At 40.1% G+C, this 19,218-nt stretch overlaps 1 protein-coding gene across 2 annotated transcripts in view; it reads left to right on the top strand.

Moving 5' to 3' along the window:
* pard3ba (par-3 family cell polarity regulator beta a) overlaps nt 1-19,218 on the top strand; it is a 168,693-nt gene that overhangs the window by 95,856 nt on the left and 53,619 nt on the right. For both annotated transcript variants that reach the window (XM_086048410.1, XM_086048415.1), the window contains 2 exons: nt 11,093-11,308; nt 14,061-14,265. In XM_086048410.1, the coding sequence (XP_085904536.1) occupies nt 11,093-11,308; nt 14,061-14,265 (421 nt within the window). The remainder of the gene's footprint in view (nt 1-11,092; nt 11,309-14,060; nt 14,266-19,218) is intronic.

Genomic DNA, 19,218 nt, shown 5'->3' with positions numbered 1-19,218 from the left:
CTGTTGCTAGCGAAATTGACATGCCCTCAACACTGTTGCTGACCTCGAATGCCTTACACTCAGAAAGTCCCATAAGTACAGTAGCTTTGCCTCCTCCCCCCACCTCATCCATCTCCTCATCATTTTATTCCTCTTCTACCAGCTCCTCCCACCAGCTCCTCTGCTATGATTTTCCTGGAATGTCTTATCTCTGCCCGTAACTCTGCGACCGACGATAAAAAAAAAAAAAAGAACTGTCTATTTATGCTCTCCAGCATTTCACTCATGTTGTTTTCCTCCCATCACCTGCTGACATCTTTGCTAATGCGTATTGACAGTGCTTTTGCGTGTTTCTCATTTTTGCTGACACGGCGTATTGGGCAGGCTTCCTTTGCTACACCCTCTCTCTTAAATGGCCTCAGAGTTTTTTATGGGGTTGACAAATTTCATTAGATGGATAGTCTTAAGAGGCTTGCCTGGCTACTTTTAATCTGCCTAAAACCCTCTTTTCCTCTCAGGCGGAAGTGCTTCACTCCGCTCTCTTTCCTCACACTCCCTTGTTCATTCCTTTTGAGTCCTCAGTTTTTTGAGTCTCATTTTACTTCTAAATACAGTGGTCCTGCCCTATATCGCCATTCACCTTTCGCGGACTCACTACATTGCAGATTTGTTTACAGTGCTATTTTGTATGTTTTTTACAGCGTACAAACCCATATTGTGTCCGAATTAATTTTTACTGTGTAATTCAGCATGCTGTTTTTTACAGCATACAAACACCGCTGTTGACCAATTTGAATACATCTCCTCCATGCCTTGCACAGAATGTGTTCGGCTTACTAAATTTAATTTAGGGAGGAAGAAGAGGACACAAGTGTCAATAAATATAGGAGGATGAACTTAAGACTTGATCGCTTGGCTGTCATGGGAGCTGTGCAAGACCGGACCCTTTCATGTTTGTTCTTACAGTTGTCAAATCTAATCGAAGGTGGCATGTCAGTTTCTTCTCATCTTCTCGCTCAAGAGAGAAAAAAAAGGCAACTACAGTATGTTTTTCTCTCAGGGAAGGAGAATATAAAAAAAACCCTACAGCGTTGCCGCCTCAGGACAAAGGTGAACAGTCAGAGGAAGCGTGAGATATGCGCGAGTCAAAATGGATAATTTCTTATGTTTGCAACTTCATATGTTCGTTAATTTGTTTGTTAAAAAATGTGTCATCATTATTTGTGCCAACATGATCACGTTTTTTTTTTTTCTTCGATGTTCGGGCGTCTAATTAAAAATAGTGCTTCTCTTGCACTGACACTATTTTTACATCCTCGATTGAAACAGTAAAGATGAATAAACTCGGGGCTGTGTGAAAGCCACATGTCTAAGCTCTCAAATTCCTTTGGAGTGATGTTTCTATCTGCTACAGGGGCTGAGATATTAATTATTTTGTAGATGTTGAGTTTCTGGGAAAACTTGAGGTTTTAGAGGGTAATTCCAAAGACGACCTTAAGTTTTGAGGAGCTGTTGAGCCAGGCGCTTTAGGCCTTAATGGGTGAAAGTGATCGTTGGGTCCATATGGCTATGTTTTCACTAACAAGTTCATTTTACATATTTTTTGAACAGGATAATGAAAAGCGTTGTCATTTTCTATTTTATCAGTAAATTTGGGAGAAATTAGCAAATAGGTGACTCCATGAATAACACCTCTTTTTAATGAGGAAAATGGCCGTGCACCCCACCGTTCTATCCATGTTCAGTCGGAGTCACTGGAGGGACCGATTCCAAGCTCTCCACTGGAAATCATTGTGCTTTCATTGCTTATAACGTCCAAAAACGGGGATCAATTGGCACCAAAATGTATGTGGACATCCTTACTAATGCACACTTAAACATATCAAAAGGATTAACCTCTCTGTGGCTGATTTATATGAGAATGAGGAAATGTGGAAGTGAACAGAGCTACATAGATTTATGCTAGGACGAGCGCACACTGCTTCTTTGCTAAAAAAAACAACAACAACAAAAAACACGACTTCTTTGCTGATCACGGTTAGGACGGGTGAGGCATTAAACACCACTTCACTCACGCCGAAGCTAGTGGTTACAAGCGGTGTCGGACAAAGCACGCGGCTGCTTGGGAGGCAACATGAGGACGCAGCAGGCTGGGCGGACAGTAAGGAGCTAATGTTGTTGTGCTAACGTGTTTTGTTTTAAGCTAGTTGTTGCTATTAGCCGTGTGTTATCCGTGTGTTAGCCGTGTGTTATTCTACTGTTCGCCTGGGAGGGAAGTGGGGGGATAAAGAACCATGGTTGCCTGATTGCTTGCCCGCTGCCAGTGACCGTCTGCCTCCTCCACGAGTTTAGCGTAGCTAAATGTCCGAAATATAAGAAGTCGGGTTCGTGTGCACATTCATGCTCTTGTCCGCTTCAGCCTGTGTAAGTGGAGATTTTTTTATTTTATGGAGGTGATCACGATGAGCTCACGTTTTATGTCAATAAATCCAACCTATTGTGCAGAACACTTTTATACTTTCACAGGTTGAAGTGGACAAGAGTAATAATGTGCACTTGCATTTTGGTGGCGATCCGTCGCCGCTTTAGACAACAGAACTGTCAAAGCGAGCAATATCACCACGCTTGCCTCCCTCCTCTGACGTCGATCGAAAAAATAACAAGCTGAGCTCATTATCAGGCACATATCAAAGTTAAAGCATTTACTATGGAGATGAAATGTACAATGCATACAAAAAAAATAACTCAGTTAACTCAGTTTTATTTACTTCCTGTTGCAGCTGACCTCTGTTCACTGTGCAGCCAAACTTAGAGAGTCACTGCCGCAAAGACAAACATTTATGTAGTTTTACTTTAAAAAGTTGCTTGATGGCTCAGTGGAGATATCCGAAATATTTTTCACACTTGGTAAAGGCAAATTCAAATACCATATTAGTTGAACGACGTTGGTGTATTGTTCAACTGTTGTATTTTACAGGAAAAGAATCATATTCAAGGATCAAAGAAAGCTATTAGAACAGTCTTTGAATCGAAATATAGTTTTTTCTTTCCACATTAATTCCAAGATTTTATTCAAGTAGATATCGGTTCCAAGCTTCGTAAAAAATTGTAGTTGAAAAATGCGATTAGTTGCGATCAATTATGGAAAATTTAGAGATGAATTAGTAAAAAAAATTGTACCGCTTGACAGCACTAATACATATACATACATCGGGCACCGATCATGATCAGCCGATTTTCGTGAAAAATTACGTGATCGGAACATTTGATCAAAGCCTTTTATTGCCGATTAAAACATCCGTCCGCAGCTCATGCTTCACAGCCTACAGCCGTGTTGTGTCCCTCCCCTCTGCTTGCCGCGGAGGCGTGGCTGCTACGTTCACACCAACTGCGGTTGGAGCGTTTCTGGCGGAGCGTTTCAATTTTGGAGTCAATGTAGTTCGCGCGGGCGGGCGCGGTTGCGTGCGGGGTGAGGCAAATGATGCGTTTGCAGCTGTGGGACGCGGAGTGATGCACCGAAAATATTTCCATTTGCCCCATTCGTCTCGTATTAAACAAGTCAACATTTTTGCAATTGCGCCCCACGGCAGCCAATCAGCATCGGGCATACTATGTCTCACACACAGAGCCAGAGCTCAAAGGTCCCCCTCGTACACTGCGGTGTGTCACACACAGCCAAACAGAGCCACTCTAAAAACTGTAAAAAAAAATAGATTAAAAAAAAAAAAAGCCTCCGAGTGAACAGGACGCTGTTTGGCTGTGACGTAGTATGCCCGATGCTGATTGGCTGCCGCGAGACGAAATGGTAAAAGTTGATTTGTTTAATACACGACGACGTGCCTCTGTCCAAGAGCATCACTCGTGCCGCCTCGCACGCAACTTTGACTCCAATTGAAACACGTCGCCAGAAAGGCTCCCTAACGCTGCCGCGCCTCTGCTGCGAGCAGAGTTGTGGGCTGCGGGTGATCGGATGTTTTGATCCACAATAAACGGCACATCTTATTGTAACCGACATAAAGAAACAAAGATAAATCCTAAAAGCTATTAAAATGGATGAATAATTTAATGGTTAAAATCTAACATTTTGATAAATAAGTAATTAAAATAGTATGATAAAGACAATTTGACTGTCTATCAATATACAGTACATCCATACAAAATAGTGTACTGTTGCTTTAAGACACTGGCTGGGGTCTTGCATCAGCCACACATACGGAGCTGAGAGCGGGGAAGAGAACAAAGAGATAATTACGACCGAATAAATAAATACTTTTGGAGACTTGGAAACATTCTACACGTTCGGGGATGAATAAAAGACTTATCCAATCGATCTACAACCGTTGAGTGAGTTTAAAGTTATCTTACCGTAACTTTCTTGTATGCTACATGTGTGAATGTTAGCTAAATGTTATCATCGTAGCTCGGTGGAAATGATATGTACTAAGAGCACAATTAATTTCGTCCCAAAACTTATATTCCAGCGCGATTTATGTTTTTTTTCTTCTTTATTATTTTTTATGGCTGGTGCGACTTGTACTCCGGAGCGACGTATAGTTCGGAAAATACGGTACTGAACGCTGCTTAGACTAATGGTGGTGGATAAGAAAGAAAAAAAAAACCTTGAAAAACGTGTTGCTTCATACAGACATACACTTGCCCACACCTTGTTGAGGAGTTTGGTAACTTCTTTCTCTTTCTTTCTCTATCTTTGTTCATGTAAGAATTTTTTAAGTGCCTAATTGTATTTTGATGTGTTTAGCACTATTCTGAGACATTGTTCACAGCTAAAGAGCCTGAAATAAAATTTTGGTGCTAATTACTGCAGACTGCTCAAATTAGACCGGGAACACCAAGAGAACTAGGTGATAGAGAACAAACACACGGGATACGGATCGTTTCTGTGTTCATATCCTGAACATGCACAGAAACATAAAAGCTTCACACAAGGCACACGCTTCTTCCACCACTATTTACAAAGTTTTATGGCGACTCTTCTTTTTTCTGGGAGAAAGACATACCATTAAGCCATGGCAGCTGCTCACTGTGACCGGACAGTGTCCTCTATGTGTGTCAAATTTGAGGTTTCAGACTGTGAATACTCAATCTAATAAAAATCCTTTGGTCCAAATGAAACATTTACTTTTGTTACCGCACTGTTAATGTAAATTACGTTAAAGTAATGAGAAAAAAAAACATTAAATAAATGACAGCTTTTGTATACTTTTTTCAGTGTATGCGGTGTGTTAATTGTGCATAATAGCTGTTTGCAATACAAAGGTAGCAAAACACACCACCACCAACACTCTGGGACAATGTTAGCATCAACAGTCAATGTCGCAATTGCAGCTAGAAGTGGCTAAATCCAGTCAGGGTAAATCTCTGCAGCGTTCATGATTACTTTTGTGGAAACACATATCTATGGTAAGACTAAACCTGTCTCAGGACAGGCTAAACCCTGCTCACATTCGTTAATGGACAAAATTAGTGGATGAAAATACGCTTTGTAAATTCTGCTTCACAATGACAGTAAGAGCCGACATCAAATGATTAAAACACGATGTTGTTATGAGTGCTGGACTGCCACAAGTTACTGATATATAATGTATTATCAATCAGAGCAAAGCTATTTTCCATATTCAGAGATCAGAAATCAAATCAGTGCAAATCTCATGCACTGTACTAATCAAATATTAATGAGAAGTCCACCCATCTTCACTGCAAGGGGTTTGACCGAGAATAGCTTGAAATAGGGCATCCTGGGCATTTTCAACACAAATTCTCTTGCAAACCCAATAAGAGGACATCAAAGAGTATTGAAAAAAAAATGGCCGAACCCATTTCCAAGTCTCTTTTGGCCAATACTCATCTTCTCACTGTACAACGCTCACATCTTACTTTCTTGTAATCATGGCAATCTTTCAGTCAGTGTATGTATGACAGTTATTCTGGCAGTGTAGCAGTGGTCACATGAGTGTGACACATCCAGTCACATCCAGGTGTCTGATGTCAAAATTTCCCAAGGTTCAAGAATGATAGCCCATTTTACACAATGCTTGTCTTGCTGAATTAGCCTGTTTGAGGGGGCAGCCATGCCTCATGCAAGTAAATGTCTGGACACTCTGTACAATACAGATGGGTCGATGGTGGGCATGGGTTTCATAACCATGACAACTGAGGATGGATCTAGAACAGGGGTCGGCAACCTTTAGCAGTCAAAAAAACATTTCGACCCGGTTTCCACAGAAAAGAAAGCATTGGGAGCCGCAAACACTTTTAGATATTAACACCCAAAAAACACCAGCTTTTTTGAGTTCACAGGGACTGCTTCATTCAGGTTGTATAAATTGCTATTGCACGCTCACGTCCACAAAACACTACCTACTAAATACATTCAGTCGGTAATTTGACGCTTGAAATTGATTAAAAGACTACAAAAACCAAGCCAGCGACATCTGAGTACTTCAAAGTCCGCGCTCATGTCAAGCCCCCATCATGCCCCCAGCCTTTGAAAAGTCACACTAGCAAACACACCTGCCAACACAATACAACTTCATTTTGGCTACAATGGCTTCACAAAACACCTTCTTACAGGTTTAAAGCCATGAGTGATGCAGTAAATAAAATAATGATCCACCTAACCGCGTCTAAAGTGCATATTAAAATGAAACGGAGACTTACCTCACAACACGTGAAGAGGTCTTTTTGCAACGAAGCATCTCATCTATCCATATTAAACAAACAAGCCAACGTAATCCAACTTCTTAGTATTTTCACTTGTTATTGTCTAAAAAAAAAAAAAAAAAAAAAAAAGGCCGCATTCAGCAGACGGCGAACACGTCATTGTGTCGTACACCTCTGGCTGTAAAAGCGTGCTTTATTTGACTATTTGAATTGGTTGGATTTCCATAGAAATTACAATTATTACAATTACAAAATAGGGACAGACCATTAGAATCAATTTGCGATAAAAAAAATAAAAATAATTTGACCATATTTGGACTTATGAGATTTTCGTTCAATAGTGACTATATAATTTTATTTTAATATTTCGGGGTCCCAATAATGTTACAATTTACAACTACAATTAAACGAAAAAACACAAATAAAATACTTTGCTCAGATATTGTGCAGATTTAGTGTCACTCTGCTTTTTGATCACGCCGGCTGCCTGCTGACACACGTCGTTAAGGGCTGTCAAACATATCTGAAGAAGGCGAATGCTGATCACAAATTAAAAACTTTGACTTACTAAGAAGACATGATGTACGGTTTTGAGACAAATAACATACACTTCAATCGGACACTTAGTATAATTTCTTTTCCCAAGCCACAGAACCGCAACATAAGGATGAAAGAGCCACACACGGCTCCGGAGCCGCGGGTTGAAGAAGAGCTTCTATTTGTGGAAGGCTGCATGTCAAAAGAAAAGTGAACGCTTGTAAAGACAAAAGTATTTTCTTCATGGAGGCAGCACTTCATATGCTACACTGTGTATGTGGTGCATGCATACATTACCAAGGGCAATTACCACTGCCGACAACTTCAATTTGTAATCAAGTATGCTGATTCTCTGAAGCTATTGCTGTTAGCTAATGCTAATCCCGTCATCATTTGAAATATGATTTATATCTGCCGCTGTTGTCACCTTTTGGATTTGTCATGATAGAAGTGGTGTTGCCCTTCAGAGAAACTTAATGAGGGGACGGTTATCATGTAAATTAGCCCCAGTATGACGTAATAGTGGGGTGGCAGTGTAGAATGGCTCGCTCAGGGATAACTTTTCTGCAATAGGCAGATCACAGAAGATTGTTTAATTTCACATGTGATGTTTAGGGTAGGCACCCAACTATTGTATATAAGGCATGTAAAGGTCAATTTTCATACGGCTCCTTTGACACCATAAAACCCTGCTAAGACACAATTGGCGAAATGATATCTAACTATTACAATGCCTTGATTATGCTGGAATAGCATTGTGATGGGCTCTGCGAGGGGAAAATAGAAATCACTGGAACAACACCGGTCTTGCATATACAGCAACAGAACCCAGAGGCAAGTTTCTGCACATGTAAAAAGTCAACATGCCAATTGAGCCTGGCTTAAACTTGGTACAGCCGTTATGGCCACTGCCCATCATCCCGGTCCTGGTTGACTTTTAGGCTGCTTGTCAAATTTGTGCACCAGCTTGAATCGGTGGCAATCAGGTGGACATGATCCGTGAGAGCATCTGCTGGCAAAGTGAGCAACGATATGTGATGAACGCTGATTTCACCCTCCACTGGATCGAGCTGACGACGACTCCAGCACTCATCCATCCCATTAAACCCTCATTAAATTCATTTAACTCCGACCTTAACCACCTGACACACATGGAGTGAGCACACCCAGACTGGCAAAGACCTTAGCAAAAGTGAATTGGGCTTTTTTTCCCCCTCCTCATACAGTCAAGGGTACACACCGCTATTCATTCAGGAATATCATGACTTTAAATGCCCCACCCCCACCCCCCATGAGAAACCTCACACTCATGTTTTTTTTATGTATAGTGCAGAAGTGTGCTAGGAAGGAGCTTAATTCTATCAGGCTGCAAGCTGGACAGCCATAATTACATTTGTGACACAAATCCTGCCTCTCAAATTGAGCGTTTTATTCTTGAACGCGCCCCTCTCTATTTATAACCCCTTATTCCTCACAAATCCCACTTCCTCCCGGAAAGTCAATTTAAGACTTAAAAGGCAACTGTGCTTATCCCCCCCCCCCACACAACTTTGTCGTCTCTTCAGTTTCACTGTTTTTTTTTTTTAATTTTGTTTTTTTAGCCCATTTTGACCGCCTTGAAACTTGTGGTTCTACCAGAAAATCGTCAGTGCTATGATTCAAGTAATCCATAACAAAAATGTTAAAATGCTTAAAAACCTCACCTCTTGTCATGCCATTTACAATGCCTTTCAAGAGCACACACCCAACTGGTTGCTTGAGTTGGAAGGGATCTTCTTCAGGTTCCTGTCCTATTGACTCAGCTGTGTCCTTCTACTGCCCTCCATCTGTCTTTTGAAGTTTTTGCAGGTTCATTTCAAAAGATGGTCACAGTATGAGAAAGGTAGGCCTTCAAATTGTCAACAACAAAAGTAAAAGTAAGAATGGCTTATTGGAAGCTATTACAAAGACAAAAACCTTTACAAATAAATGTGCCAATGTACAAGTACCAAACATGATTGGGATGCTTTGCTTAGTAGTGTTTAGAGGTGATGCAGTTTCAGCAGTGTGACATCTGTGCGACATCTGTGCCGCAGAGAAGATGCTCTGAATAGCACAGGTGATGACAGTGCACAACAGCACATGGTTAACATGGCAGCAGATTTGTGCCTCACCTGGCAAGATTTCCAATTTCGAGCTACAAAACCACACAGCTGTATTACAAATGTCTGAAATTTATTTATGGATCGCCCCTTGAGATCAGCAGCTATTTCATTTTTGAGGGATTCCAACAAATCCTCATGAGATGAAAATCAACATTTTTAAATTGAAATTATTAACAATCTTTCTGTAGTACACAGTATTTGTATAAACTACAAAAACAGAAACGCAAAAGGGCTATAACTCAGGCTATATTTACATTATATATATATATATATATTATATTATATATATATATATATATATATATATATACATATATATATATATATATACATATATATATATATACACACACAGTGATCCCTCATTCATCGCGGTTAATGGGGGGACAGAACCCACCACGATAAGTGAAAACTAGAGTCGGACTTATGATTACAGTGTATATATATATATATATATATATATATATATATATATATATGTATATGTATATATATATATGTATATGTATATATATATATGTATATGTATATATATATATGTATATGTATATATATGTATGTATATATATGTATATATATATATATATATATATGTATATATATATATGTATATATATATATGTGTATATATATATATGTATATGTATATATATGTATATATATATATGTATATGTATATATATATATATATATATATGTATGTATATGTATATATATATGTATATATATATATATATGTATATATATGTGTATATGTATATGTGTATATATATATGTATGTGTATATATATATGTATATATATATATATATGTATATGTGTATATATATATATATATATATATATATATATATATATATATATATATATATATATGTATAGAGACAGAGCAGTAGTCCACGTCATACTAGTTCAGATGTCCTGGGTTCGAATCCTGACTCCTGGCCTTCCTGTTTGGGGTTTGCATTTTCTCCACCTGCCTGCGTGTGTTCTCTCTGTGTACTCCAGTTTCCTCCCACATTCCAAAAACATGCATGATGGGTTAACTGAACACTCTACATTGTCCCTAGATGTGATTGTGAGTGTGAATGGTTGTTGTTTGTCTCTGTGTGACCTGCAATTGGCTGGCAACCAGTTCAGGGTGCACCCCACCTACTGCCCGAAGACAAGTGGGATAGGCTCCAGCATGCCCGCAACCCTAGTTGGGATATGTGGTTCAGAAAATAGATAGATGGATGTATTTTAGATTCAGACATACAGTGTATACATACATTTGTATTCACCATCATCTACTGAAAACAGTTTTTGCTGCCAACTCTGTTCACTTTCTTTGGAGTAAGACACACTGACCACAGGACTGACTACAACCTCAACAAAAAGTTGATACTTGTTTTAATATGGCATCTCACCAGAATGTCACCAGAATGCTTTCAGGACGTGATTGCAAATAAAAGTGTAATTTCTGCACAGGCATTAAAATCAGGTACATACATTTTAAGATGATGACATCGTGAGCTTTGTGGAAACGGTTTTACACCAACAACCCTATAACCCCCCTCTTTTAACTAATCCAAATGTGATGTCATTTTGGTTGCAGGAAGCATTTCAATTTTAAATAAATCGTATGTTGACTCTTTTATTTGGTCTCCATCCTGCATATATATTCTCCAAGAACCATGCCTTCCCTCTATTCTCTCTCAACAGCCGTTTAACTCTATGCACTTGCTCTGCTCTTTCTTATTCATTCTCCAGGGCCTACTGCTGGTGGAACACTGGGCCCAACCCTTGGCCTCTGGAAGTCCAGCTCTCTCGAAAGTCTCCAGTCAGCCATGTCGGAGGTCCAGCAGAATGACATCCAGGCCCAAGTCCCATTTCACCGTCCACGGCCACACATGGTCCGGGGACGTGGATGCAACCAGAGTTTCCGTATTGCCATCGACAAGTCTTATGAAGGACCTTCTGAAGATGGTAAGGCTTAACATTATTCTTACTGTACTTGCTGCACATTTTTTACATTTTCAGTCTATCTCAAGCCTAATAATATAGGATTCTGTGCTTAAATTAGATTTCAAATCACCAACACAACTTCCTCCAGTTTTATAGAATTGTGGCATCCAAGTAACTAGAGGCCAGCCACGGTACAGTGCTTAGTATAATGAAATGCCACGTATTTTATCAATTCAGCAGTATTTTATCAATTCAGCAGTTCAGCAAAGCAACTTTAAATCTTATAGGAGCATATTGAAGTGTTTGCCAATTAAAACTCACATTCACTTGTGATCAGAAGTTTTACACTCTTCATGGTCAAGAGTATCTTGTAAATTTGGGGATTTTAATGTTAAAGTTTAACTGTTTTGCGTCCTGAATGGGATGAATATACCTAGACCTTTGAATTTGTTTTGGGTTTTGATTAAAGGGGAAGTCAACCTAAACGTTTTCTTTGCAATAATGTGGCCTCCAATAGTCTAAACACAGCATCCTGATATTGCCTTTGTGGTATATGAGTTAAGCAGCAAAATTCACCCCTTTTTGTCCATCGCAGAGGGCAGCCATTTTGGCACTTTCCGTCGACAGAAAATGACATCACAACTACTCAGGGCTCAGGTAACGACAAATCACGGCTCACCTGTTTTCAGAAGCTGACTCATGGGTGGTCGTTACCTGAGCCCTGAACAACTGTGATGGCAAGGCAAGGCAGTTGTATTTATAGAGCACATTTCGTACACAAGGTAACTCAATGTGCTTCCTCACAAGCAAAGGCAACATCTACAAGGATTTACAAACACAACAGTTAACAACATTCAAAAGCAAAGTAGCTAACAAAATTACAACATTTAAACACATTAGCAGAAAACTTTAAAAACATTTAAAGTAAAGTAAAGAAATAAAAGTGGGTTCCTAAAATATATAAAAGAAAAAATGATTTAAAATTGTTTAGAGGACCTCAATCAAATGTATGAGAAAAAAGCAACGTTTTTAACCTGCATTTAAAAGCATTTACACTCGGGACTGACTTCACTTCTGTTGGCATCTTATTCAATTTGTGTGCAGCATAACAGCTAAATGCAGTTTCATCATATTTACTTTGAACTCTGAGCTCCACTATTCGACCCAAGTCTGCAGAGCCCTACTGGGTTTATATTCAATCAGCATTCCATTCATGTATTCAGGACCCAAACCATTCAGTGATTTATAGACCAGTAGGAACATTTTAAAAGTTAATTGGGAGCTGGTGTAAAGCCTTTAGGACTGAAGTAATACGTTCCGATCTCTTTGTTCTGGTAAGAACCCAGCTGCAGCGTTCTGAATGAGCTGCAGCTGCTTGATGCTCTTTTGAGGGAGACCAGTAAGAAGACAGTCAAAAAAATCAAGTCTACTGGAGATGAAAGCATGGATAAGTATCTCCTGGTCTGCTTGGAGCATACAACCCTTCAGTCTGGATATGTTTTTGAGCTGGTAAAAGGCTGTTTTTGTGATTGATTTTATATGACTGATGAAAGTCAGGTCTGAGTCTATCAGCACCCGAAGATTTTGGACTTGGTCTTTGGTTTTTAAAGACAGTGACTCCGGTGTTTTCAAACTGCAATCCCCTTTTCTTTATTGCAGAAAACAATTACCTCTGTTTTGTTTTGGTTTTGCCGAAGGAAATTTAATTTGTTATTGACAGTGACACAATACGCTGATTGAACTGCTGTCATTTGGGGACATCGATATATAGCTCTCTGTCATCTGCATAACTGTGATAGGCAACATTGGTGATCTGAAACATTTGACCCAAAGGTAACATATACAGACTGAACAGAAGGGGCCCAAGGACTGACCCTTGAGGTAACCCCACATGTCATGGCCATCCGATCTGATTCAAAACTTTCCTCTAAGTAAGACCGAAACCATTTTAGGACTGTTCCATTTAATTCCACCCAAGTTTCCAACCATTTCAACAGTATGTTATGATAAATTGTATCAAATGCTGCACTGAAATCCAATAGGACTAGCATCGACACCTTCCCTGCATCAGTGTTCAATCTTATGTCATTTAGTACTTTGATAAAATCTGTGTATGTACTGTGATGAGGTCTGAATCCTGATTGGAATTTCATCAAAAAGTCAGTTTGGGTTCATGAATTTGCTGAATGAATTAAAAAACACTTTCTCGACATTCTTTGATAAGAAGGGAAGGTTTGATATGGGTCTATAATTTACTAACAAGAGGTCATCCAGCGTTCTCTTTTTAGAAGGGGCTTGACTTCTACTGACTGAAGTGAGCAGTTGATTATTTGCTGTGATTCAGTTAGAACAGACTTCACAATAGTTTTGAAAAAGTCAGACCGTAATGAATCAAGGCAGCTAGTTGACGGTTTCAGCTGTTGAACCAAATTTGTTATCGTTTTTTGATCCACTGTATCAAATTCTGGCATGTCTGGCATGTCGTGATGTAATTTTCAGTCGACAGAAAGTGACAAAAGATGAGAAAAAATGCGTGGATTTTACTGCTTAACTTATATTCAACAATCGCAATTGTAATCAGACTGCGATGTTTAGACTAATGGGGCTGCATGGAACATAATATTGTAAAGAGAATTTGGGGGTTGACTTCCGTTTTAATCTTCACAGTGTCAAACATAAGAACAACTTGAAATATAGGCATTGGCTTGTCCATGTGGGCAGCTGTAAATTTCAGTCAAAAGTGTCAATTTCAACAAAAGCCATCCCTCCATAGATGACGACCCATCTGAGCTGAGCTCCGGTCATGAAACACCGGCTAGCAGTTCCTCACGCCAGGACCTAGATGTTGAAGATGTGAAAATGCAGAAGAAGGTCAATGGGAGGAAGCAAGAGAAAAAGAGCAAAGGAAAGAAGAGAAGTGAGAATGCTGCAGAGGATATGGAGAAGAAGTCCAAAAAAAAAGGCTTTGCTCTTTTGAGGTAGGTGACACACCCCAAACATATTTTCAGTGTAGTTGAGGCTTTTCTACTAAAGCTGACGGGTGACCTGTTGAACTTGAAAAATATGGTGTTTAACAAATTAACCCTTGAACAATGGGTTATGGGCTATTGGAAATGAATGGAGCCTCGACGGCAATAGAGGTAAACCATTGTCGGCAAATCTGAGCATTACCTAGCCAAACCGCTTATCGACCATTTATCAGCATGTCCCCATCTTGATTGTAGTGAGCCCAATCCTCCTACAAGCAACGCTTATCTCTTGCCAGTGACACGGTGTGGCCAGTGTATCGCCACACTTCCAACACCGCAGATTCAATTAGGCTGTCGCAACAGATAGAACATGCTGAGCGTGAGCCCACAGATGGCAGATAACAATTCAATCGGCTACAGTGTCAAGGGCAGTAATGGAGGAGATTTTCACATGGAAACAGAAGGGCAGAGTGAAGGACACACACACACACACACACACACACACACACATACACACACTGGGTGGACTCACACATGGGACCAGGCTTGAAGATCTGAAGAGCTCATTCGCATATTATTGGGTTGAGTTTTCCAAATTCCATATAGTTTTCTAGTGTCAAAGATGGTAATATGAATCATTTGGAACAAACCACATGACTCCATCTCTGAAGCAAATGCCTTGACTAATTTACAGTAGTGCTGCACACTCCAGCTTCCAGAAACTGCCAGCAAACAATGAGCCCCCCTCCTCCGTTCAACCCAGAGCTCTCACACTGGCCTTTCTCTGTCCAAGTTGATTGTTATTGAATTTGAAATATGACTTAATTAGCTGTAGCACTGTGTGTTTCAATCTAATTGCAGCTCTCAAATGTTATTTTTCGTCTGGTGGCAGCATTAGGCAAAGGGCAACTCAAGCTCACATGACCTCACTTCACTCGTGTGGTGAAAGATGCACAACAACAGCCTGCGCAACAACTCTTGGAGGTTGTCCCTGCCCTTTCGACGGTCATAAATGTTTGTTTTAGATGTGTTGGTATTTGTAGACCTGTGCGTGTTTTGGCGACCAATGCTGGGGTATTTGCAGAACCCTGCAAAGTGGATATTTAACGCGGGAACATTTGGAACGTGCAAAAACAAAACATTGTACTTTCAACATACGAATCCCATCATATTGGAAATTTATGTAGTAATGGTTCTGAATAGCCAATGGTAACGGTAATAAAATGTCAGGGTACAATTCAGAGTGAAAATGTGCTTTTGTCTCCTATATTTAACTGTGGTGAGGTTTCTCGTCTTCTTTTTATCACCTGGCTCTCCAAGGCCCATTGCTGTCTCGTCTCCTTGATTGCTAAATAAGCCACGACAAATGGCGACACCTCTAAGACCTTGCCCGTCTTGTCTGTGCTCGGCAGACAGCAATGAAGCCTTCACCTGGAAGGGTGCCTCAGGGGCCACTGACGAAGCGCAAAAACTGAAGCTTGACCTCTTCTCCTTTTCTCTCCCAACACCTCTGCTATCTTGGCACACTCTTTAAGAGTGCATTGACACTGCAGGTCACAAAAGTTCAAATCCTTTTTACGCCAACAAAGTTATTGGATGTAAACTATTACTTTTAACCATTGCTTTTCTTTCTTTCTTTTTTTTTCTTTCGTTTTTTCTTTCTTTCTCTATTTCTTTCTTTCTCTCTTTCTTTCTCTCTTTCTTTCTTTCTTTCTTTCTCTCTTTTTTCTTTCTTTCTTTCTCTCTTTCTTTCTTTCGTTCTCTCTTTCTTTCTCTCTTTCTCTCTCTCAATACAACTTGCACCCGTATGTATTTTTGCCTACTCCTCATGAGTAAATCGCTCTCCGAACTGCATGTTTCACCTTCCTCCAGATGTTCAATGGGCCTCAGTTGAATAATGTGTGTTAAGCTGTGTTTCTGCTCTTGATCTGCTCTTGTTGGATGGCCAATAACCTGCATCTGAGACCAAGTTTTCTGACACCGCGCGACTTATTTTGCTCCAGAATGCTTTGATAGTACAAAAAGTTTACCATGCTTTGCACAACACCAAAACTAAGTCATAACCGTGTCACCATATTTCACACTACTTCATTTATTATATTCAAATGTAATATTACGCTAAGGGTACGATCATTTTTGTCCAAATCACTTTTATTAATTAGTTTTTTAGAATTATTTTGTTGACCACAAAAATAAACCAATGATTTTCATTTATTTCTGAATACATTTTATTTAATTATGCTTTATCAGTACTTCATCCGATATTTTAATGACCTTTGTGTTTTATTCTTTCTTTAACAGAAAAGTACCAACAATTGTGCCCATGTGTATTTTTATATCTGCGGGCTTAAAAGACAGATCAGTTTGTTCATACTACACTGGCCACATTCAGCCATCAGTCTCCATATTTAATATTTACCTCTCATGCACCTGATCACAGTAGTTTTGCGTTTGCAGTCTCCATAAATTGCCATATTTCAGTGACATGGGGCTCACAAAATACCTGCCATGTCTGTCTAGTTACATTGCACATTCAAATTTCACTGTATTGTATACAATGACAATAACGGTGATTCTTGTTCAGTTCTGATTTTGAAATAGCAGAATAATTTAATCTTGATTTGGATGTGAGCATGTCCAATTCAATGCATTTTTGGGGCACATACATACATACATACATACATACATACATACATACATACATACATACAAATCCGAACTAGGTAACATGGGTTGATTAAAGCCCTTGACGCATGTCACATAAATAGAGGCCAAGAAGTCTTCAGATTGAACTCGGTCATGTCAACTAAGAGACGTACTGTCATCACTCATTTCCTTTTAATATGGTGCATGTCAAAAATATTAGCTCAGCTCTAGGCTTGGGGAGTTTGCAAAGATTAAACATTTGTATAGTGTTTGTGAGCAAGGATTACTTTGATCCAGCATGGTGCAGTCAGCAGGTCAGGGTTTGTGACTCACAACCGCACTTTCAGGTAGCGTTGGACAGTCTATCTTAATTCCGTCCCCCGATTGCCAGGTGTGCCAGCGTTTAACTGCCATGGCAAATCCTGACTGATGGTGACAAATCCCACCTGCCCCAGGATCAGTGTTCAGCCATCACTATCAGTGCACCTTCTCCTGAGACTCCTCCCCCTCTCACCAATATTAAGGACATGAAAGCCAGCACTGATTGACTGTTTACAAATCCGCACAACATCATGCTAAACCCCATTACTCCACCCGAGCACCCCCGCGCCCTCACTCCAACGCCTTCACGGCACTTCTTCATGTGTAGTGCTGAAGAAATCCGACAGAGAGGCAAGCCAATTAGCGTGGTCCGTTCCGCTTTTATCCTATCGCAGAGTGGCAGGATGTGCCTGGCTGAAAGACAGTCACTGGTAAACTGCGTTCAACGCAACCCACTTGTCAAACTGAAGGGGCTCGCCGCAAGATGATGTCTGATGGATTATTACGGTTGTTTTGGGGAACTTTGCATCCTCGCTCACTTCCCTTGAGCCCCTGCTCGCTTCCCGATGAGCCTCTTTACACTCAGCTTGTTGTCAAATGACATTTGCCACTGCTGCCATTTTGCCCAGTCTAGGGTAGTCAACTGTTAGAATCCTTTTGCAGCATCACCCAACAAGAGAAGGCATGATGACAAATCCAGCTGGTACTTGCAGACCAGATCGTGTTACTCCAGAGCAACCACCTGACATTTTTCACCACAAAAGGTGGTCTTTGCCATGCGCAAGCATGGGGCAATAGTTGGAAAAAAGTGGGTTTTGGCATTCTCATGCACACAAAGCAGCACACAAATTAGACTTGTATAATATTGTGCGTGTTCCTGATGCATGCACCATCCAATTTTCACACAATAACTGTATGAATAAGTATTAGGACCACATCAAAATTAAACAATACAGTCGTGCAATAATAAAATTGAGGATAAAGTTGCACCAGAAACCAGAAAATATCAATTTGGTGCAAATTGGTAATTTTCTAAGCAGAAATTTATACCTGTCATAAAATTAGGATTGTTGTGGATCTTTTCAATTTACACTTTCATGTAATTTTTAGAACAGATTTTCATGGTCCAATCCCCAGAGACCTGGAATGTATCGCAGAGAACACTAAAAGGCCTTGTCTATGCGTTGACGTCAATGAGAAGCAGTAGTTGGTTGCGGACAAATAAGTAAGCAAAAAGTGCCTCTAGAATGGCTGTACCCAACGCAGCTCTGCGGGCATCCATGTTGACTCTCTTGAAAACACAAGACGCGCAAGTGATGTGAGATTGTTGTCGCATAGTGACGCCGTACATCTCCGGGTCTAACTGTCCACAGCCAAACGCGGGTCCGGGGATATCCGCAAACTTCCACTGTGGCCAGAGTTTTACATTTTCAATGAAAAAACCTCCGGGAACGTGTGGATAATAGGGCTAACCGCAGGCTAATGTCCGCCTTTTGCAAAAACTCCGGGTATGTGTAGACAAGGCCTAAGACTATTCTTAAGAGGAGGGGCCTAGTGGGGTGAGGTGTTTCACAAGTGAGTATACATAAAAGTGTCTGGGTGAGAGCTGTGGCCGACAGCAGCTTCTGTGAGAGTGCGCTCACTGTTTTCCTGACGTTCAATAAATGTTTGTCACCACCTTGGCTCTCCTTTCCCGCATGAAATGCCATTGTAGTAAGTATAAACACATAAAAGTGATCACTTAAAAAAACAAGCTAAAGGATCTATGCCTCCATAACCCAGTGTCGTAAGGAAATATGGACCAGTGAAATATCATCGGACTTTTGAGTTGATGGGGGGGGGGGGAATGATGCATTACCTAATACCACCACTGCGTAGTGCATTACAGGTGGATTTCTTTGATCCATCATTTTGTCTAGCATTTAAAGGCGGTCTTCAAGAGCCTATTCATTCATATTAGCATTCTCTTTTATAAAATATACATTAAGCTCTTCA

This window comes from Filicampus tigris, chromosome 1 (genome assembly GCF_054856515.1).
Source record: "Filicampus tigris isolate MCC_2025a chromosome 1, RoL_Ftig_1.0, whole genome shotgun sequence".
In the NCBI taxonomy this organism is placed as follows: Eukaryota; Metazoa; Chordata; class Actinopteri; order Syngnathiformes; family Syngnathidae; genus Filicampus; species Filicampus tigris.
The sequence above is the reverse complement of the archived record's forward strand: the minus strand, read 5'-3'. Positions and strand labels throughout refer to the sequence as shown.